This window comes from Oncorhynchus clarkii, chromosome 20, assembly GCF_045791955.1.
Source record: "Oncorhynchus clarkii lewisi isolate Uvic-CL-2024 chromosome 20, UVic_Ocla_1.0, whole genome shotgun sequence".
In the NCBI taxonomy this organism is placed as follows: Eukaryota; Metazoa; Chordata; class Actinopteri; order Salmoniformes; family Salmonidae; genus Oncorhynchus; species Oncorhynchus clarkii.
In genome coordinates, this window is record NC_092166.1 from 19,257,134 (window position 1) to 19,281,384 (window position 24,251).

Here is a 24,251-nt window from a genome sequence, read left to right on the forward strand (position 1 = left end):
TGATGGTGTCATGCTGTCATGTCAGTTTGTTCTGATATGTCTGTGTCATGTTGTCATGTCAGTTTGTTTTGATATGATGGTGTCATGTCAGTTTGTTTTGATATGATGGTGTCATGGTGTCATGTCAGTTTGTTCTGATATGTTGGTGTCATGTCAGTTTGTTTTGATATGATGGTGTCATGTCAGTTTGTTTTGATATGATGGTGTCATGTCAGTTTGTTCTGATATGTTGGTGTCATATCAGTATGTTTTGATATGATGGTGTCATGGTGTCATGTCAGATTGTTTTGATATGATGGTGTCATGTCAGTTTGTTTTGATATGATGGTGTCATGTCAGTAGGTTTTGATATGATGGTGTCATGTCAGTTTGTTTTGATATGATGGTGTCATGTCAGTTTGTTTTGATATGATGGTGTCATGTCAGTTTGTTTTGATATGATGGTGTCATGTCAGTTTGTTTTGATATGATGGTGTCATGGTGTCATGTCAGTTTGTTCTGATATGTTGGTGTCATGTCAGTTTGTTCTGATATGTTGGTGTCATGTCAGTTTTATTTGATATGATGGTGTCATGTCAGTTTGTTCTGATATGTTGGTGTCATGTCATTTTGTTCTGATATGATCGTGTCATTTCAGTTTGTTCTGATATGTCTGTGTCATGGTGTCATGTCAGTTTGCTTTGATATGATGGTGTCATGTCAGTTTGTTTTGATATGATGGTGTCATGTCAGTTTGTTTTGATATTTTGGTGTCATGTCAGTTTGTTTTGATATGTTGGTGTCATGTCAGTTTGTTTTGATATGATGGTGTCATGGTGTCATGTCAGTTTGTTTTGATATGATGGTGTCATGGTGTCATGTCAGTTTGTTCTGATATGATCGTGTCATTTCAGTTTGTTCTGATATGTTGGTGTCATGGTGTCATGTCAGTTTGTTTTGATATGATGGTGTCATGTCAGTTTGTTTTTATATGATGGTGTCATGTCAGTTTGTTTTGATATGATGGTGTCATGTCAGTTTGTTTTGATATGTTGGTGTCATGTCAGTTTGTTTTGATATTATGGTGTCATGTCAGTTTGTTTTGATATGATGGTGTCATGGTGTTATGTCAGTTTGTTCTGATATGTTGGTGTCATGGTGTCATGTCAGTTTGTTCTGATATGTTGGTGTCATGGTGTCATGTCAGTTTGTTTTGATATGTTGGTGTCATGGTGTCATGTCAGTTTGTTTTGATATGATGGTGTCATGGTGTTATGTCAGTTTGTTCTGATATGTTGGTGTCATGGTGTCATGTCAGTTTGTTCTGATATGTTGGTGGCATGGTGTCATGTCAGTTTGTTTTGATATGTCTGTGTCATGGTGTCATGTCAGTAGGTTTTGATATGATGGTGTCATGTCAGTTTGTTCTGATATGTTGGTGTCATGGTGTCATGTCAGTTTGTTCTGATATGTTGGTGTCATGGTGTCATGTCAGTTTGTTTTGATATGTTGGTGTCATGGTGTCATGTCAGTAGGTTATGATATGATGGTGTCATGGTGTCATGTCATTTTGTTCTGATATGTCTGTGTCATGGTGTCATGTCAGTTTGTTCTGATATGTTGGTGTCATGGTGTCATGTCAGTTTGTTTTGATAATGGTGTCATGTCAGTTTGTTCTGATATGTTTATGTCATGGTGTCGTGTCAGTATGTTCTGATATGATGGTGTCATGTCCATTTGTTTTGATATGTTGGTGTCATGGTGTCATGTCAGTTTGTTTTGATATGTTGGTGTCATGTCAGTTTGTTTTGTAATGTTGGGGTCATGGTGTCGTGTCAGTTTGTTCTGATATGTTGGTGTCATGTCCGTTTGTTTTGATATGATGGTGTCATGTCAGTTTGTTCTGATATGTTGGTGTCATGTCAGTTTGTTTTGATATGATGGTGTCATGTCAGTTTGTTCTGATATGTCTGTGTCATGGTGTCATGTCAGTTTGTTTTGATATGATGGTGTCATGTTAGTTTGTTCTGATATGTTGGTGTCATGTCAGTTTGTTTTGATATGATGGTGTCATGGTGTCATGTCAGTTTGTTCTGATATGTTGGTGTCATGTCAGTTTGTTTTGATATGATGGTGTCATGGTGTCATGTCAGTTTGTTCTGATATGATGGTGTCATGGTGTCATGCCAGTTTGTTTTGATATGATGGTGTCATGGTGTCATGTCAGTTTGTTCTGATATGATGGTGTCATGTCAGTTTGTTCTGATATGATGGTGTCATGTCAGTTTGTTCTGATATGATGGTGTCATGTCAGTTTGTTCTGATATGTTGGTGTCATGGTGTCGTGTCAGTTTGTTTTGATATGATGGTGTCATGTCAGTTTGTTTTGATATGTTGGTGTCATGTCAGTTTGTTTTGATATGATGGTGTCATGTCAGTTTGTTTTGATATGATGGTGTCATGGTGTCATGCCAGTTTGTTTTGATATGATGGTGTCATGGTGTCATGTCAGTTTGTTCTGATATGATGGTGTCATGTCAGTTTGTTCTGATATGATGGTGTCATGTCAGTTTGTTCTGATATGATGGTGTCATGTCAGTTTGTTCTGATATGTTGGTGTCATGGTGTCGTGTCAGTTTGTTTTGATATGATGGTGTTATGTCAGTTTGTTTTGATATGTTGGTGTCATGTCAGTTTGTTTTGATATGATGGTGTCATGTCAGTTTGTTCTGATATGTTGGTGTCATGTCAGTTTGTTTTGATATGATGGTGTCATGGTGTCATGTCAGTTTGTTCTGATATGTTGGTGTCATGTCAGTTTGTTCTGATATGATGGTGTCATGTCAGTTTGTTCTGATATGTTGGTGTCATGTCAGTTTGTTCTGATATGTCTGTGTCATAGTGTCATGTCAGTTTGTTCTGATATGTCTGTGTCATGGTGTCATGTCAGTTTGTTTTGTAATGTTGGGGTCATGGTGTCGCGTCAGTATGTTCTGATATGATGGTGTCGTGTCAGTATGTTCTGATATGATGGTGTCGTGTCAGTATGTTCTGATATGATGGTGTCATGGTGTCATGTCAGTATGTTCTGATATGATGGTGTCCTGGTGTCATGTCAGTTTGTTTTGATATGATGGTGTCATGGTGTCATGTCAGTTCGTTTTGATATGATGGTGTCATGTCAGTTTGTTCTGATATGCCTGTGTCATGGTGTCATGTCAGTATGTTCTGATATGATGGTGTCCTGGTGTCATGTCAGTTTGTTTTAATATGATGGTGTCATGTCAGTTTGTTCTGATATGCCTGTGTCATGGTGTCATTTGTTCTGACATTTGTTCTGAATGAGCTGCGGTCAGATCATGGAGAATGCCAATGTGGGCCTCTCTGCTATTTTAATTTGTTCTCCTGAGGCATACGGCATCGCGCAGACGAATCTGTTCATCAGATGCTCCAGTCAAAAGTGCTGAGGAATAGATTTGTTGAGCGCACAGAGCACACGTCGTCGAGTGTCTGCTTGATAGATCAAGTCCCAAGCTTTACAGATGGGGTTTACTGGACTACAACACTCATGGAGGCTCTGAAAAGAACTACACCTTTCTCCTTCAGTACCAAGGCCAAACTTGTGTTTTACAGATTCAAAATGTTTCGTTTTTCTTTTTACTTGATATATATAGCCTAACACAGGTTACGCAGTGATCGTGCTTTACACAGATTTCGGTTATTTGTGAAATTAGCTTTGGTCAGGACTGATTTTTACTGTGTATTCCTTTCTATCCACGGTTTAACCCTTGACTTTGACACTTTTCACTGTGTATGAAGGTTTATCCCCTCCAACTCAACTCTGGACCTCGAAGCCAGTGCCACTGAATTTTTTCATTGTTCCCCTCTAATCAGGGACTGATTTAGACCTGGAACACCAGGTGTGTACAATTAATTATCGCGTAGAACAGAAAACCCGCAGGCTCTGGACCTCATATGATAAGAGAAATGGCCAGGGTTTAGTGTCATTGAAACTAAAGCAGGGGTTTGAGACAGTAGAGAAGACACTTTGGATATTGCCCAGTGAAGTGTGGCTGTCTCCTCTCTGAAGACTTGGAAAAAGTGGCCTTGCCAGTCCAATTAGACATATAGAAGTTTCCATGAAGTATAGACGTTTCTGTGTGTGTATTGATCTGTGTGTGTGTGTGTGTGTGTGTGTGTGTGTGTGTGTGTGTGTGTGTGTGTGTGTGTGTGTGTGTGTGTGTGTGTGTGTGTGTGTGTGTGTGTGTGTGTGTGTGTGTGTGTGTGTGTGTGTGTCTTACAGGCGTTCCAGTAGGTGGCCGTGTGTCGGCCAAAATCCAGCAGCTAGTCAACACATTGAAGAGACCTAAACGGCCTCCCTTAAGAGAATTCTTTGTCGACGATTTTGAAGAACTTCTAGAGGGTAAGAAGGCATCCATCCCATAGTTCTCTGGTCAAAGGTAATGCACTATATAGGGCACAGGGAGTCATTTTGGATGCACTCAAGACCTCTGAAGGTTGATTTTCTGAATGTGTAAAAACTCAATGAATTTGCTGTTACAATACAGAATGTTATTATATTATTACAGGTTATGAAAAAAGTTGTTATTAATTGAAAACCTCTTTGCCACATTACAATCTAAAACATTGCGTTGTTCCTGTGATGCTCCAGTGCAACAGCCTGACCCCAACCAGCCCAAAGCGGAGGGGGCTCAGATGCTGGCGATGAGGGGGGAGCAGCTAGGGGTGGTCACTAACTGGCCCCCGTCGTTGGAGGCTGCTCTGCAGAGGTGGGGCACCATCTCTCCCAAAGCCCCATGCCTCACCACTATGGACACCAACGGAAAACCACTGTACATTTTAACCTACGGTAGGTGTTATGTCCGCACAGTACGAGCAGTGCGTCACTCACATGATATGTTATTGTTAGTGTTTGACTCTCGGGTTATTGACATCAGTGGTCACGTCTATCATTCAAACGGAACAGTAAGGACACAGCCCGCTACACTCATCTAAAGGATTGGCTAATACGGCACATGATTGAAACACTAAAGACAAATCACCAGTGAGATGGCAATGAAAGTGTGTTCTGTACCAGTAATGAAAGTGTCCTATTATCTTCTATAACTTTGACCTATAGCTTTGCCTTCATAATAATACCATGACCCAGCCATCCAGGACTGTTTATTTATTCTGTGAGTGAAGCAGCAACACTTTTACTGTTGGATATGTTAACGATCCACTGAGAGACTCCATAACTGTGATTGATTCCATGGGTACATTCCAAATGGCACCCTAGTCCCTATATTGTGCACTATTTTTGACAAGAACCCTATGTGCCCTGGTCAAAAGTTGTGCACTGAATAGAGATTGTCATTTGGGACACAAAGCCATGCGTGCTGCAGTGGAGTACTCAGGAGGGTTTCCTTTATTCGATGCTGCTTCATGCTCAGCCATCCCACCAACCTTATTAAGTACAGACAAGCACCAATCAATGCTGCTACCTGGTGCTTAAGCATATGAATGCTATTATTGACAGCCACACGAGGAACGCAAAGTACTTTATGTGGAAGAATACTTTTTGAAGAAAATGTACTGTACTGTGGCACAACACGGGTGCAGTGGTTTTACTGTAGTTGTTTAATTTACATATACAGTACCAGTCAAAAGTTTGGACACACCTACTCATTCCAGGGTTTTTCTTTATTTTTACTATTTTCTACATTGTAGAATAATGGTGAAGACATCAAAACTATGAAATGGTACATATGGAATCTTGTAGTGACCAAAAAAGTGTTAAACAAATCCAATATATTTTAGATTCTTCAAAGTAGCCACCCTTTGCCTTGATTACAGCTTTGCACACTCTTGACGTTCTCTTAACCATCTTCACCTGGAATGCTTTTCCAACAGTCCTGAAGGAGTTCCCACATATGCTGAGCTGCTTTTCCTTCACTCTGCGGTCCAATTCATCCAAACCATCTCAATTGGTTTGAGGTAGGGTGATTGTAGAGGCCAGGTCATCTGATGCAGCACTCCATCACTCTCCTTCTTGGTCAAATAGCCCTTACACAGCCTGGAGGTGTATTGGGTCATTGTCCTGTTGAAAAATGAATGATAGTCTAAACTCAAACAAGATGGGATGGCATATCGCTGCAGATTCTAAATAAATCACAGACAGTGTCACCAGCAAAGCACCCCCACACCATCACACCTCATTCTCCATGCTTCACGGTGGGAACCACACATGCAGAGATCATCTGTTCACTTACTCTGCGTCTCAAGCAGACACGACGGTTGGAACCCAAAATCTCAAATTTGGACTCATCAGAACAAAGGACAGATTTCCACTGGTCTAATGTCCAATGCTCGTGTTTCTTGTCCCAAGCAAGTGTCTTCTTCTTATTGTTGTCCTTTAGTAGTGGTTTCTTTGCAGCAATTCGACCATGAAAGCCTGATTCACGCAGTATCCTCTGAACAATTGATGTTGAGGTGTCTGTGACTTGAACTCTGTAAAACATTTATTTGGGATGCAATTTCTGAGGCTGGTAACGCTAATGAACTTATCCTCTGCAGCAGAGGTAACTCTGGGGCTTCTTTTCTATGGTGGTCCTCATGAGAGCCAGTTTCATCATAGCGCTTGATGGTTTTTGCAACTGCACTTGAAGAAACTTTCAAAGTTCTTGAAATCTTCTAGATTGACTGACCTTCATGTCTTAAAGTATTGGTGGACTGTCATTTCTCTTTGCTTATTTGAGCTGTTCTTGCCATAATATGGACTTGGTCTTTAACCAAATAGGGCTATCTTCTGTATACCACCCCTAACTTGTCACAACACAACTGATTTGCTCAAATTTATTAAGAAGGAAAGAAATTCCACAAATGTACTTTTACCAAGGCTTACCTGTTAATTGAAATGCATTCCAGGCGAAGCTGGTTGAGAGAATGCCAAGAGTGTGCAAAGCTGTCATTTAAAAAATATATATATATATTTCACCTTTATTTAACCAGGTAGGCTAGTTGAGAACAAGTTCTCATTTACAACTGCAACCTGGCCAAGATAAAACAAAGCAGCTCGACACATACAACAACACAGAGTTACACATGGAATAAACAAACATACAGTCAATAATACAGTAGAAAAAATCTATATACCTTGTGTGCAAATGAGGTAGGATAAGGAAGGTAAGGCGATAAATAGGCCGTGGTGGCGAAGTAATTACAATATAGCAATTAAACACTGGAATGGTAGATGTGCAGAAGATGAATGTGCAAGTAGAGATACTGGGGTGCAAAGGAGCAAGATAAATAAATAAATACAGTATGGGGATGAGGTAGTTGGGTGGGCTATGTACAGGTGCAGTGATCTGTGAGCCTGTCTGACAGCTGGTGCTTAAAGCTAGTGAGTCTCCAGCTTTAGTGATTTTTGTTAGTTTGTTCCAGTCATTGGCAGCAGAGAACTGGAAGGAAAGGTGACCAATGGAAGAATTGGCTTTGGCTTTTGGGTGACCAGTGAGATATACCTGCTGGAGCGCATGCTACGGGTGGGTGCTGCTATGGTGACCAGTGAGCTGAGATAAGGCGGGGCTTTACCTAGCAGAGACTTGTAGATGACCTGGAGCCAGTGGGTTTGGCGATGGGTATGAAGCGAGGGTCAGCCAACGAGAGCGTACAGGTCGCAGTGGTGGGTAGTATATGGGGCTTTGGTGACAAAACGAATGGCACTATGATAGACTGCATCTAATTTGTTGAGTAGAGTGTTGGAGACTATTTTGTAAATGACATCGCCGAAGTCGGCTCGGTAGTATGGTCAGTTTTACGAGGGTATGTTTGGCAGCATGAGTGAAGGATGCTTTGTTGCGAAATAGGAAGCCAATTCTAGATTTAGTTTTTTATTGGAGATGCTTAATGTGAGCCTGGAAGGAGAGTTTACAGTCTAGCCAGACACCTAGGTATTTGTAGTTGTCCACATATTCTAAGTCAGAGCCGTCCAGAGTAGTGATGCTAGACGTGCGGGTAGGTGCGGGCAGCGATCGGTTGAAGAGCATGCATTTAGTTTTACTTGCATTTAAGAGCAGTTGGAGGCCACGGAAGGAGAGTTGTATGGCATTGAAGCTCGTCTGGAGCTTAGTTAACATTGTCCAAAGAAGGGCCAGAGGTATACAGAATGGTGTCGTCTGCGTAGAGGTGGATCAGAGAATCACCAGCAGCAAGAGCGACAACATTGATCTATACAGAGAAGAGAGTCGGCCGAGAATTGAACCCTATGGCACCCCCATAGAGACTGCCAGAGGTCCGGACAACAGGCCCTCCAATTTTACACACTGAACTCTGTCAGAGAAGTAGTTGGTGAAGCAGGCGAGGCAATCATTTGAGAAACCAAGGCTGTTGAGTCTGCCAATAAGAATGTGGTGATTGACAGAGTTGAAAGCCTTGGCCAGGTCGATGAATACGGCTGCACAGTAATGTCTCTTATCGATGGCGGTTATGATGTTGTTTAGAACCTTGAGCGTGGCTGAGGTGCACCCATGACCAGCTCTGATACCAGATTGCATAGCGGAGAAGGTACGGTGGGATTCGTAATGGTCGGTAATCTGTTTGTTAACTTGTCTTTCGAAGACCTTAGAAAGGCAGGGTAGGATAGATATAGGTCTGTAGCAGTTTGGGTCTAGAGTGTCACCCCCTTTGAAAAGGGGGATGACCGCGGAAGTTTCCGATCTTTGAGTATCTCAGATGATATGAAAGCGGGGTTGAATAGGCTAGTAATAGGGGTTGCAACAATTTCGGCAGATCATTTTAGAAATAGAGGGTCCAGATTGTCTAGACCGGCTGATTTGTAGGGGTCCAGATTTTGCAGCTCATTCAGAACATCAGCTATCTGGATTTTGGTGAAGGAGAAATGAGGAGGCTTGGGCGAGTTGCTGTGGGGGGTGCAGTGCTGTTGGCCAGGGTAGGGGTAGCCAGGTGGAAATCATGGCCAGCTTTAGAAAAATGCTTAGTGAAATTCTCAGTTATAGTGGTTTTATCAGTGGTGACAGTGTTTCCTAGCCTCAGTGCAGTGGGCAGCTGGGAGGAGGTGCTCTTATTCTCCATGGACTTTACAGTGTCCCAGAACCTTTTTGAGTTTGTGCTACAGGATGCAAATTTCTGCTTGAAAAATCTAGTCTTAGCTTTTCTAACTGCCTGTGTATTTTGGTTCCTATCTTCCCAGAAAAGTTGCATATCACGGGGGCTATATGATGCTAATGCAGAATGCCACAGGATGTTTTTGTGCTGGTCAAGGGCAGTCGGGTCTGGAGAGAACCAAGGGCTGTATTTGTTCCTGGTTTAAAAATTTTTTGAATGGGGCATGCTTTTTTAAGATGGGTAAGGAAGGCACTTTTAAAGAATAACCAGGCATCCTCTACTGACGGGATGAGGTCAATATCCTTCCAGGATACCCGGGCCAGGTCGATTAGAAATGCCTGCTTGCTGAAGTGTTTTAGGGAGCATTTGACAGTGATGAGGGGTGGTCATTTGACCGCAGACCCATTACGGATGCAGGCAGTGATCGCTGAGATCTTGGTTGAAAACAGCAGAGGTGTATTTGGAGGGCAAGTTGGTTAGGATGATATGAGGGTGCCCATGTTTACAGATTTGGGGTTGTACCTGGTGGGTTTATTGATAATTTGTGTGAGATTGAGGGAATCAAGCTTATATTGTAGGATGGCCAGGGTGTTAAGCATGTCCCAGTTTAGGTCACCTAGCAGCACGAGCTCTGAAGATAGATGGGGGCAATCAATTCAGCTGGTGGTCTATAGCAAGCGGCAACGGTGAGAGACTTGTTTCAGGAAAGGTGGATTTTTAAAAGTAGAAGCTCAAATTGTTTGTGTAAATACCTGGACAGTAAGACAGAACTCTACAGGATATCTCTGCAGTAGATTGCAACCTTTGGCAGTTCTATCTTGTCGGAAAATGTTATAGTTAGAGATGGAAATTTCAGGGGTGTTGGTGGTCTTCCTAAGCCAGGATTCAGACACGGCTAGGGCATCCGGGTTGGCAGAGTGTGCTAAAGCAGTGAATAAAACAAATTTAGGGAGGAGGCTTCTAATGCTAACATGCATTGAACCAAGGCTTTTACGGTTAACAAATAAGAGCACCTGTAGAGTAGGAGTGGAGCTAGGCACTGCAGGGCCTGGATTACCCTCTACATCACCAGAGGAACAGAGGAGGAGTAGGATAAGGGTATGGCTAAAGGCTATCATAACTGGTCGTCTAGTACGTTCGGAACAGAGAGTAAAAGGAGCAGGTTTCTGGACGCGATAGAATAGATTCAAGGCATAATGTACAGACAAAGGTATGGTAGGATGGGAGTACATTGGAGATAAACCTAGGCATTGAGTAATGATGAGAGATATATTGTCTTTACAGACGTTTAAACCAGGTTAACTAAATGGTTGGTTAAGGCATATTGAGACTCTACAGTGGAGACACGGCGATTCAGACCGCTAGCAGGCCGGGGATAGCAAGCTAGCAGAAGGGCCTTAGAGGGACGTCGCGACGGAGGAAAAAGCCTCCACGTGCGGTGACGTTGATAGACCAGTCGTGATGGATTAGTAGGGTTCCGAGTAGCAGAGGGGTCCAAGTCCAATTGGCAAAATAGGTATAGTGGTCCAAGAAATTGGCCGATGGATCTATTCAGGTAACAGTCCAATAGGATCTAGACAGCTAGCGGGCTGCGGCTAGCAGATGGGCATTCAGGGGACGTCACGGCGCAGGGGCCAGTTGAGTACCCCCTCGAGCAGATTACGGAAGTCGTGAAGGATCGGCGGGGTTCCATGCCCCGTACCGGCAGTAGAAGGGGTCCGGGTATTGTAGCCCAGGAGTGGCTGATGGGCCTATTCAGCTAGCCGGGAGTTGGTCCTAGCATGGGCTAGCTCCAGGCTAGTTGGTGCATGCTTCTGGACAGACGTTAGCCAGGAATAGTCACTCGGATTGCAGCTAGCTAGCTGCGATGATCCAGGTGAAAAGGTTCAGAGCTTGCAGTAGGAATCTGGGGATATGGAGTCTGGTATGCTCTGATTTGAATCGCGTTGTACAAACTGGTGAGAGCTTTCCAAGCTAACGGTTAGCTGATGACCGCTAGCAGTGGTTAGCTGACTACTAGCTAGTAGCTAGTGAGCTGGCTAGCTTCTGTTGGGGGAGTCCGGTTCCGAGGTAAATAAAAATACTTTAAAAAAAACAGATCCACACCACATTGGGTGAGGCGGGTTGCCCGAGAGTATTTTGAAGTTGAGGTTTAGAAAAATATAAAAATATATGCAAAGAAAAATATTAAAAGATGTATACATGGGACACGACAAGAAGGACAAAGACGTCTGACTGCTACGCCATCTTGGATAATTTAGCTATTTAGTTCAGTGGTATAATACGTCATCAAGGCAAAGGGTGGCTCCTTTGAATAATTAAAAATATCAAATATATTTTGATTTGTTAGACACTTTTTTGGTTACTACATGATTCCATATGTGTTATTTCATATTTGTGATGTCTTCACTATTATTCTACAATGTAGAAAATAGTAAAAATAAGGAAAAACCCTAGAATGAGTAGGTGTGTCCAATCTTTTGACTTGTACTGTGCATTTGACATTTTTGTCATTTAGCAGATGCTCTTGTCCAGAGACATTTTCATACTTTTTTCTGTACTGGTCCCCGTGGGAATCCAACCCACAACCCTGGCGTTGCAAACGCCAAGCTCTACCAACTGAGTCACGCTGGACCCCCACATTTCTAATTTACATAGCTATTTAGTTGAGTGGTATAATACTTTGTCTCTCACTTAGAGGTCTTTAAGTTAAGTGTATTGTAATAGATTTCAAATATGAAAAGTTAAATCCACTCTTGTTAATAAATAAGTGGCAATCGAGAAGTGTATTGCATTATGTTTGCAGCCCTGCATTGTAATACTGTGACACTAGACACTCAGACTATTCCTCTCTGCTTACTTAGATTCAAGTTATTCTCCCAAGTCCCACTTTAAAAAAATAGTTTGTGGTCGAGGGGTGTACAATTATTTGGAGAGACAAGCTCTGCCTCAGTACACCAGCTTTTATGAATTTAGAACTTCTGGGGAGGGCCCCTGTGAAGCTGTGAGAATGAAATGACATGTAGTTTGCGTCCCGAATGGCACCCTATCCTCTATATAGTGCTCTACTTTTGACCAGATCTCTATGGGTCGTAGTCAAAAGTAGAGCACTACATAGGGAATAGTGTGCCATTTGGGGTGCAACCGTAGACAATCCTGCACACCATCCTGCACACCATGTCCCAGCTCCCCACCCGCTGCTAACTGAGTCATGGAGACATGACTGGCAGATAGGCGGCATCCCCCACAGGAATAACTGGGGTTTTATGGCTGCTTCCCAAATGGCACCCTATTTCTTATATAGTGCAATACTTTTAACTAAGGCCCATAGGGCTCTGGTTAACAGTAGTGCAGTATATTGAAAATAGTGTGCCATTTGGGATGTAGCCATAAAACCCCAGTCAGTTAGCACCATCATGCAGCCCAAATCAGGCCTGAATGGAACTAGTGCAGTGTCTGTCAGTCTGCTCTGTCTGTAAGGCTGTCGCTGTGAACATATTGATTTATAAAGTGAGGTGGCTGATTGGACAGTGCTCACCAGACTGTGAAATGTCTGCAGCCAGCATACCCTGTGTCAGGAGCCTAGCTTCGAGGCCCAGCTCTCTGGGAGGGAAGAGACGGTTGGTCGGGTGAGAGAGGGCTACTGGGCCCTGTGCTGTGTGAACAACTGTCTGTCTTCAGTGTGCAGTGCTGAATCTTAATCTGACTCTCTGAAGTGAACTTTGAGTGAGCCTCTGTCGTCTCTCTCTCTTTCTCGCTCTTTCTCTCTCTGTAGTCTCTCTGTCGTCTCTTTCTACTCTCTCTCGTGCTCTTCTTACCTTACCCATTTCTCTTTCTACTCTCTCTCTCAATTTTTTCAATTTGCTTTATTGGCATGACGCAACAATGTACATATTGCCCAAGCTTACTTTGGATATTTACAATATGAAATTATTAAGAATCAAAATTGTCAATGGGGGGCCTCCCAGGTGGCCACCAGAGACTCTGGGTTCGCGCCCAGGCTCTGTCGCAACCGGCCGCGACCGGGAGGTCCGTGGGGCGACGCACAATTGGCCTAGTGTCGTCCGGGTTAGGGAGGGTTTGGTCGGTAGGGATATCCTTGTTTCATTGCGCACCAGCGACTCCTGTGGCGGGCGCAGTGCACGCTAACCAAGGTTGCCAGGTACACAATGTTTCCTCTGACACATTGATGCGGCTGGCTTCCGGGTTGGATGCGCGCTGTGTCAAGAATCAGTGGCTTGGTTGCGTTGTGTATCGGAGGACGCATGACTTTCGACCTTCGTCTCCCCTGAGCCCGAATGGGAGTTGTAGCGATGAGACAAGATAGTTGCTACTAATAATTGGATACCACGAAATTGGGGAGAAAAGGGTGGTATAAATTCAACAACAAAAAAACTAAAATTGTCAACGGGACAACAGTAACAACAATAACCAAGGGTCAAAATAACAATGGATTGAACAATAACAATAAGCATACAGTAGAGGACATGTGCAGGTTGATTGGTCTGTCAGACACTGTCCCTCATCTTATGGCAGGCAGCAATGTAGTGCGCTGCCAACCCACAGCTCTCTGTGTCCTCCCCCAACAGGACTCTTTCTACCTCTCTCGCTCTCTACCTCTGTCGCTCTATACCTCTACCTCTCTCGCTCTCTTCTTCTACCTCTCTCGCTCTCTACCTCTGCCTCTTGCTATCTACCTCTGCCTCTCGCTCTCTACCTCTCACTCTCTACCTCTCACTCTCTACCTCTCTCTCTCTACGTCTCTACCTCTCTCTACTCAAAGTCAGATTGCTTTATTGGCATGAAATACAATTTGTAGATATTGCCAAAGCAGTATAGTGGTACAGCATTTCAGTAAATACAGTTCAATGAAATGAGGATATTGAAATACAGTTCATTTTAGTTGTAGTAATAATAGTACATACAGTATAATCATGTATACTGGTACAGCAGTACTGCTGGTGTGTAATCTTTGGTCAATAATTGTCAATAAATAAATTAAAATAAGGAATGGCAAATAAATAAATGGCAACATGGATGATGGTTCCACTATGTATTACTTGTCAGTTATATACAATGTAAATACTTCAGGGAATGAATAGTCATGTGATGTCCCTCAGGCTATGGCAATCATATACATACAGTGCCTTGCGAAAGTATTCGGCCCCCTTGAACTTTGCGACCTTTTGCCACATTTCAGGCTTCAAACATAAAGATATAAAACTGTATTTTTTTGTGAAGAATCAACAAGTAGGACACAATCATGAAGTGGAACGACATTTATTTGATATTTCAAACTTTTTTAACAAATCAAAAACTGAAAAATTGGGCGTGCAACATTATTCAGCCCCTTTACTTTCAGTGCAGCAAATTCTCTCCAGAAGTTCAGTGAGGATCTCTGAATGATCCAATGTTGACCTAAATGACTAATGATGATAAATACAATCCACCTGTGTGTAATCAAGTCTCCGTATAAATGCACCTGCACTGTGATAGTCTCAGAGGTCCGTTAAAAGCGCAGAGAGCATCATGAAGAACAAGGAACACACCAGGCAGGTCCGAGATACTGTTGTCAAGAAGTTTAAAGCCGGATTTGGATACAAAAAGATTTCCCAAGCTTTAAACATCCCAAGGAGCACTGTGCAAGCGATAATATTGAAATGGAAGGAGTATCCGACCACTGCAAATCTACCAAGACCTGGCCGTCCCTCTAAACTTTCAGCTCATACAAGGAGAAGACTGATCAGAGATGCAGCCAAGAGGCCCATGATCACTCTGGATGAACTGCAGAGATCTACAGCTGAGGTGGGAGACTCTGTCCATAGGACAACAATCAGTCGTATATTGCACAAATCTGGCCTTTATGGAAGAGTGGCAAGAAGAAAGCCATTTCTTAAAGATATCCATAAAAAGTGTTGTTTAAAGTTTGCCACAAGCCACCTGGGAGACACACCAAACATGTGGAAGAAGGTGCTCTGAAACCAAAATGTAACTTTTTGGCAACAATGCAAAACGTTATGTTTGGCGTAAAAGCAACACAGCTGAACACACCATCCCCACTGTCAAACATGGTGGTGGCAGCATCATGGTTTGGGCCTGCTTTTCTTCAGCAGGGACAGGGAAGATGGTTCAAATTGATGGGAAGATGGATGGAGCCAAATACAGGACCATTCTGGAAGAAAACCTGATGGAGTCTGCAAAAGACCTGAGACTGGGACGGAGATTTGTCTTCCAACAAGACAATGATCCAAAACATAAAGCAAAATCTACAATGGAATGGTTCAAAAATAAACATATCCAGGTGTTAGAATGGCCAAGTCAAAGTCCAGACCTGAATCCAATCGAGAATCTGTGGAAAGAACTGAAAACTGCTGTTCACAAATGCTCTCCATCCAACCTCACTGAGCTCGAGCTGTTTTGCAAGGAGGAATGGGAAAAAATTTCAGTCTCTCGATGTGCAAAACTGATAGAGACATACCCCAAGCGACTTACAGCTGTAATCGCAGCAAAAGGTGGCGCTACAAAGTATTAACTTAAGGGGGCTGAATAATTTTGCACGCCCAATTTTTCAGTTTTTGATTTGTTAAAGTTTGAAATATCCAATAAATGTTGTTCCACTTCATGATTGTGTCCCACTTGTTGTTGATTCTTCACAAAAAAATAGTTTTATATCTTTATGTTTGAAGCCTGAAATGTGGCAAAAGGTCGCAAAGTTCAAGGGGGCCGAAAACTTTCGCAAGGCACTGTATCTGGCAGTAATATTTGCAGATTCTCCCTCACCCAGAATAATTCCCAGCGTATTGTTATTAGTTAAATGCACAAAAGTTGGGAATACCCCTTTCGCTGTCTTTCGCTCTCTACTCTCTCTTCTCTCTGCCTACACTCTCTACTATCTCTACTTTCTCTATTTTCTCTCTTGCTTTCTCTCTACTGTCTTTACTGTCTTTGTCTACACCCTACTCTCCTATCTTTACTCTCTCTACTCTCTGTTTACATGCTCTACTCTCTCTACTATCTCTATCTCTTTACACTCTACTATCTTTACTCTCTCTTATCTCTGCTCTCTCTACACTCTACTCTCTACTCTCTTTACTTTCTCTCCTCTCTCTGTCTACACACTCTACTATCTTTACTCTCTCTCCTCTCTCTCTCTACACACTATTCTCTCTATACTATCTTTACTCTCTTTCTACTATCTCTATCTCTCTACACTCTCTACTATCTTTACTCTCTCTCCTCTCTCTGTCTACACACTACTCTCTCTATACTATCTTTACTCTCTTTCTACTATCTCTGCTCTCTCTACACTCTACTCTCTATACTATCTTTACTCTCTCCTCTCAGTCTACACACTACTCTCTCTGTACTATCTCTGCTCTCTCTCTACACTCTACTCTCTATATTATCTTCACTCTCTCTCTGCTCTTTCTACACTCTACTCTCTACTATCTTTACTCTCTCTCCTCTCTCTGTCTACACTCTCTACTATCTTTACTCTCTCTAATATCTCTGTCTACACACTACTCTCTCTACGCTCTCTGTCTACACACTACTCCCTCTCTGCTCTCTCTGTTTACACGCTCTTTTCTTTCTACTATCTTTACTCTCTCTACTATGTCTACTCTCTCTACTCTCTCTGTTTACACACTACTCTCTATCTTTACTCTCTCTCTACTATGTCTACTCTCCACTCTCCTCTCTCTACTCTCTTCTCTCTCTGTCTACATGTTCTACTCTCTCTACTATCTTTACTCTCTCTACACTCTCTACTCACCTCTCTACTATTTCTCTCTCTCGCTCTCTCCTTGCTGTGCCTCATTCTCTTTACTCTTGTTAATTCCTCTGGTTTCTCTGTGATGCTTCATGATGAGGACAAGGTCATTTTGCTTACAGCATCAACTCCTACATGATTGCTTTATCGTAGTACAGATATAATTAATTCCTCAACTCCTACATGATAGCTTTATCGTAATACAGGTAGGATTCATTCCTCAACTCCTACATGATAGCTTTATCTTAGTACAGATAGGATTCATTCCTCCTAATCAGTGTCTCTGGGTCCAAAAAGTTCATATTTTTAATTACATGATTTTATCATCCAAAATTTGGCTAGTTAAATGCACACACTGCACTGCAGTTAAACAGTGGGATTGTAGTCAATATCTATCCCATCCTTTACAAATGAGCACTATGTATTGTAGAAAGAGTGGTATCCATTTAAGCCATCCTTAGATAAATGATTAGATTAGGATCATTTCATTTAACGTTGGGCCGACTAGAGATCACAGCACCATGATAGAACAACATTCCCTCCAGTACTGTATCCCAAATGGCACCATGTTCCTTATATAGTGCACTACTTTGACCAGAGCCCTGGTCAAAAGTAGTGTACTAAGTAGGGGGATATGGTGCCATTTGGGCCTATGTAATTTAAATATAAAATGACTGTTGACTGGGGTGCTTCATTGAGTGATCATGGAAACATAGCGCTCCGTATCTAGGAAGGTAATATTCTCCATTATTCACTGTCTATGGTCCATTAATAAAGATAATGATGATAATGCCTAAATTATGCTGTATGCCCTCATTAGTTTAACTCAAGCTCCCAAGCTAAGTAGTTTATATAATAATCCAGTTGAAAATAATTCCAGAGGGAAAGCTAGCTGAAACGTTCTTTTTGTACACCTTCACAGGACTGTATGCTGAAATGTCCATCCATGCAGTAGATTGAATCAGTAGAGATCCACTGAGCTTGTAGAGCTGAGATCACCTAGAGATCTCTGAAAGAAAAAAACACCAAACTGACAGAAAGAGAAGTTGCATGCGTGCGCACACACACACACACACACACACACACACACACACACACACACACACACACACACACACACACACACACACACAAACCTGACCATGTTTAGACAAACCAGGAGTTGGGTGGGGTGTAAACACAGTGTAGGTACGACACAGCCAAAGAATGACTCTTCACAGTCCCCATTTCACCACTGAGTCAGTTAGTCAGCCCTCAAAGGAAAGTCTCTCTCTCAAATGGCACCCTATATACAATATAGTGCACTGCTTTTGACCAGGGCCCATAGGACTCCTTTCTAGTAGTGCACTATAAAGGGAATAGGGTGCCATTTGAGATGCAAACAAGACCAGACACACTGTCACCACGCTACCTCAGAGTCCTCCAAGGAACAACCTCAGCTCTCTCTTCCTCTCAGCATCTGGAGAACTGGTACCGTAACCAGGCAGATCAGAGCTGTGTCGTTTTCATTAGGCACCAAATGGAAGAAACTTGGAGAAACTACCTGAACTTGTCCAATAAGAAATGCTCATTTTTGATTTCCATTGCATAACATTTCAAAACAGTTTTATGTTGTGCTCTAATGAATACAACGCTGGCAAGTTGTTTGCTTTCTCACTGATATGAGTACAAATGTTTTTCTTCAAGCTTTAGTCGGTTCCGAGAAATGTTAAGTACTTGGCTCAAAATAACGTTTAGTTCACCATCCAAAAAGGGAGGTTCTAGTTACCTGGAACTTGATTATTTTTACCAACCAATATAACCAGACATCCCCACAATGTACTGAAGATTGAATAAGAAAAACGGCATTGTCTTTTTTGTGCTTTTCGATCATCTATTCAAGCAACCTACATTGTATTTTTTCTCATGCTGCTCTTTGATGTGCTCCCTCTCTTTCCTCTTCCTCCTCATGTTGTTTGGAGTGGGTCTATAACAGTTATGCTGCCATCTTTGCCCTGGGTCCATAGCCTCTGAATCAGATCGATGACCAGTGTTTATTTTGATTTAACCCTGTAGGAAAACTTTGGGTGCGGAGTATGAAGGTGGCCTATAACATCCTCCACAAGCTGGGGAACAAGCAGGAACCTATGGTCAGACCTGGAGACCGGGTGAGTACGGGGAGGGAGGTAATCCATAACAGAGGGAGAGAGGAAGGAATGGAGTTGGGGAGAGGTGAAGGGGGAGAGATGGATAGAGGGAAGTAGTGAAGGAGGGATAAAGAGATGGGGAGGGAGAAAATGGGTGAAGGAGGGTGGGAGTGATGAAGGGAGGGATGGATGGATTAAGGGAGGCGCGAGGGAGGAGAGAGGGAATGGTCGAGGGGAGAGAGGGAATGGTTGAGGGGAGGAAGGAATGATGGAGAGTTGGAGGAAGGGAGGCCTGTGGTTGAGCTCCAGCGTCTGTCTACGTGCAGAGTGAATCTTACCCAGCAGCAAGAGCATCATGCCCACCCCAGGATCCAAGATAAGCACTAGCCATGAGGCTTAATGTTCCGTGTTCAGGCTCAGTACATGGCCTAGGATTGGGTACTTCTCTGGCCACTGTTATGTTATCTATCATGACTGTATCAGTACACTCCCTTTAGATCTTTACAATCTTTACTACTGTTATCTTTACTACTGCCATCTTTACTACTGTTATCTTTACTACTGCCATCTTTACTACTGCCATCTTTACTACTGTTATCTTTACTACTGTTATCTTTACTACTGTTATCTTTACTACTGCCATCTTTACTACTGTTATCTTTACAACTGTTATCTTTACTACTGTTATCTTTACTACTGCCATCTTTACTACTGTTATCTTTACTTACTACTGCCATCTTTACTACTGTTATCTTTACTACTGTTATCTTTACCACTGTTATCTTTACTACTGCCATCTTTACTACTGTTATCTTTACTACTGCCATCTTTACTACTGTTATCTTTACTACTGTTATCTTTACTACTGTTAACTTTACTACTGTTATCTTTACTACTGTTATCTTTACTACTGTTAACTTTACTACTGTTATCTTTACTACTGTTATCTTTACTACTGCCATCTTTACAACTGTTGTCTTTACTACTGCCATCTTTACTACTGTTGTCTTTACTTACTACTGCCATCTTTACTACTGTTGTCTTTACTACTGTTATCTTTACTACTGCCATCTTTACTACTGCCATCTTTACTACTGCCATCTTTACTACTGTTGTCTTTACTACTGTTATCTTTACTACTGTTATCTTTACTACTGTTGTCTTTACTACTGTTGTCTTTACTACTGTTATCTTTACTACTGTTATCTTTACTACTGTTATCTTTACTACTGTTATCTTTACTACTGTTATCTTTACTACTGCCATCTTTACTACTGTTATCTTTACTACTGCCATCTTTACTACTGTTATCTTTACTACTGTTATCTTTACTACTGTTATCTTTACTACTGTTATCTTTACTACTGTTGTCTTTACTTACTACTGCCATCTTTACTACTGTTATCTTTACCACTGTTATCTTTACTACTTACTTACTACTGCCATGATTTACAACTCACGGTATACATTAACACAACATGTCGCCAGCTTTGAATTACGAGTAGAGGATTGTACTGAAGAACTATAAACTTTCCATATTGTTCCAATCTGTGTTCGCCAAGTCTCCTCATCATCCGTCCTATTATAAGGACGTTGCTTTGTTCCTTTCATCTAGGTAGGTTATTCCCCTCTGCTTGCTTGGTAGGACATATGGGCCTTGGTCAAAAGTAGTCCACTATAAAGGCAATAGTATGCTATTTGGGACGCAACCAAGCTGGCATCATGCCAGTGTTTCCTTGTTAACTAGAGGAGTGGTTAATTACTATACAGGATGTTTCTTCTCCCACCCCCTCCCTGTAAATTACAAAGTAGCATTGACTAGACTTTTCATAAGGAGTTTATTGAAGCCTATAATAAGTCCCTCCAGAGCTGCGTGGAGGTTTATCAGAATGGGATGTGTCACTGCTCACACGGTGACAGCACGGAAGTAGAGGGAAAAAGCTTTTTTCAGGGTGACATTGAACGCTCTGAAAAAAGATTTTACAGCACCCAGAAATGACAGGTGTTTGTATTGACACAGTCTGTATGGAAAAGGGAATTCAAGAAAAGCATGGAGTTGTTTAACAACTAACTGTTCCTCATGTGACAACGCTCTTAAATACAGGTAAGGTTACCTGCTGTAGCTAGCTATAGTAACCTTATCCTTTTGAACACGACCAGCCTGGTCAATGACTGTCTCAAATGGCACCCTATTCCCTATATTGCGCATAAGGCCATAGGACTCAGGTCAAAAGTAGTGCACTATAAAGGGAATAGGGTGCCATTTGAGACTGTATGTAGAGGACATGTGGTACTGTGTTCCATCCAGGGAGGTGCACTCTTCCACCCCCAGATGCTGTTCAGTCAGGGCTACAGTATGGTTCTCTGTCCAACATGGGAACCATTAACAGCACTTAGGACTACATTTACTGTTATCGGGCGCACACACACAGACTGTTATCAGTCCTACCACCAGGCCAGACATGCAGCCTGGTACACATCTGATCCAACATGCAGTAACACCAGATAACAAGGACTCCACCATTGATCAAGTCGAGGGCACTAAGCACACATGAGATATAGGATCTAGGAAGTTGTCTTTTTTTGTGTTGAGAAGCATTGTCATTTTGTGTGATCTGCTTCTCTCTGTTGGGGCCTGCTTGAGCTGAGAGAGCTGCATTAGGCAGATGAAAGTGTCTGGAGGAGATAACATCAGGTGTGTGTAAGAGAGAGAGAGAGATGTTTACTGTTAAAAAACAAAATGTATTTCACTTTTGTTTATTATCTATTTCACTTGCTTTGGCAATGTAAACATGTGTTTCCCATGCTCTTTGAATTGAATTGAGATAGTGAGAGAGGCCAGATGCTCAGTGAGAGGTCTGCATCTCACCTTTCTGATAAGGCTGCCTGCCTTGCTGCTGACGCTCAATCGGCCCCTTTGTAGAAAAAGATTGCGTCCCAAATGGCACCCTATTCTATTTACAGTGTACTACTTCTGACCAAGGCCTATAGGGCTCTGTTCAAAAATAGTGCACTTTATAGGGAATATGGTGCCATTTGGGAAGCAATCAAACTCATTTTATGACTCCAGTGTTGAGGAGAAAAGGCCCTCTTTTTGAACCAGGTTTAGACATCACCAATCATCTGTCAGCGGGTGAAAAGAAACTCCCTCAATAGGCTGACTTCACTGGGCTCATGGGATAATGTTAACAGCATGCTTTCATATCTTAGCATGAAGTCATATTTTATGAGATTTTGGAGTTTAGGCTGCATTTGGGACCTTGTCATCACAACACTTGTCACTGGTGTTGTTGGAAGTAGACCAAGGTGCAGCGTGGTGAGCGTACATTTTCCTTTTTATTTAAAATGTCGCCAACAAAGCAAACAACCGTGAAGTTAACAGGGCTAAGTGCCACAAATAAAGTTAACTACCCACACTGAATGGAGGGAAAAAGGGATACCTAAGAATGATTCCCAATCAGAGACAATGGTAGACAGCTGTCCCTGATTGAGAACCATACCCGGACAAAACATAGAAATAAAGAAACCTAGAAAACAAAAAATAGAATGCCCACCCCACATCACACATCACAAAATGGCTCTCTAAGGTCAGGGCGTGACAACACTGACCTAAAACGCCTCAGTTTACGATGATTGATGAGATTTCAGACATACAGATTTTCTGCTGCTTCTTAACCGATATGGACAAATTTCCACTTTACTAAAATCTCCTTTCTTTCAAGTCAGAAAGCATACCATGTTTGAGCTTTAACCACTTTTTCCACAAACCTCCCACCTTTAAAGTCAGAATGCGTATAGAGGATATATATTGGTGACCTAACCAATTGTGTATTTTTTATTTTTTCACCTTTATTTAACCAGGCAGGCAAGTTGAGAACAAGTTCTCATTTACAATTGCGACCTGGCCAAGATAAAGCAAAGCAGTTCGACACATACAACGACACAGAGTTACACATGGAGTAAAACAAACATACACACATGGAGAAAAACAAACATACAGTCAATAGTACAGTATAAACAAGTCTATTTACGATGTGAGCAAATGAGGTGAGATAAGGGATGAGCTGCTCTGACAGTTGGTGCTTAAAGCTAGTGAGGGAGATAAGTGTTTCCAGTTTCAGAGATTTTTGTAGTTCGTTCCAGTCATTGGCAGCAGAGAACTGGAAGGAGAGGCGGCCAAAGAAAGAAATTAGACTGCATCCAATTTGTTGAGTAGGGTATTGGAGGCTATTTTGTAAATGACATCGCCAAAGTCAAGGATTGGTAGGATGGTCAGTTTTACAAGGGTATGTTTGGCAGCATGAGTGAAGGATGCTTTGTTGCGAAATAGGAAGCCAATTCTAGATTTAACTTTGGATTGGAGATGTTTGATATGGGTCTGGATGGGTGGGTGGGATAGTGGGTGATTTCCCATTTAGTTATATAATGACCACTTCTGTCTAACCTTGATGTGATTTATCTGTCCACAGGTAGCTCTGGTCTTTCCCAACAACGACCCGGCTGCCTTCATGGTTGCCTTTTACGGATGCCTACTGGCCGAACTTGTCCCTGTGCCAATTGAAGTGCCACTTACGAGAAAGGTAAGGCCGCTCACACGTACACGCAAACGTGCACACGCCACACACACACAATTGTGTACGTGTGTGTCTTCCTCGGTCATCATGTCCAGCCGCATAAAGTGTGTCCCAAATGGTACCGTATCCCCTATGTAGTGCACTACTTTTGACAAGAGCCCAGGTCGGCGGTGATAGGATTCTCTTCATATCAGTGTTCAGAATTACAGTAGGCTGTCCAACAGTCATGTTGTCACACAGAGAAAGAGCAGAGATACTGTAGCCATGTAAATCTAGGCCCTTTGCAGTCAGGAGATCAGTCTGGTCCCTTCTCTAGTGAAGTTGGTGAAGTTGGAGGTCAGAGTGGAGAATACCTGTTGACCACGCAGTGTGTAGAACCAGAAGACTAGGGGGAGTTTTTCACTAGTGAACTGGTCTGTCTTGTAAAAGTGATTTGATCTCAATGAGAATAAACCAATGTAAATAAAGGTTAAATAAATATAGAAAAAATTGTAAAGAATGGAGGCTCCAGGAAGTTGGTGGTGTGTTCTTCTGTTATGATGCAGCTCACGTCCTGATGTGACTCAGTCTGCCTGCCTGCCCTGACCAGTTCTATCTCTGTGGTTCAGTCAGAGGATCAACACATGTAATCCTGGCCATAGGGAGGAGGTCTGAGGGAGGTGGAGAACATCCAGA

At 42.3% G+C, this 24,251-nt stretch overlaps 1 protein-coding gene across 1 annotated transcript in view; it reads left to right on the top strand.

Moving 5' to 3' along the window:
- The window catches only part of LOC139376040 (disco-interacting protein 2 homolog C-like), a 244,325-nt gene that overhangs the window by 158,626 nt on the left and 61,448 nt on the right, over window positions 1–24,251 (top strand). Inside the window, 4 exon segments of the mRNA XM_071118137.1 lie at window positions 4,283–4,402; window positions 4,652–4,849; window positions 18,932–19,023; window positions 23,472–23,582. Of these exon segments, the coding sequence (XP_070974238.1) occupies window positions 4,283–4,402; window positions 4,652–4,849; window positions 18,932–19,023; window positions 23,472–23,582 (521 nt within the window).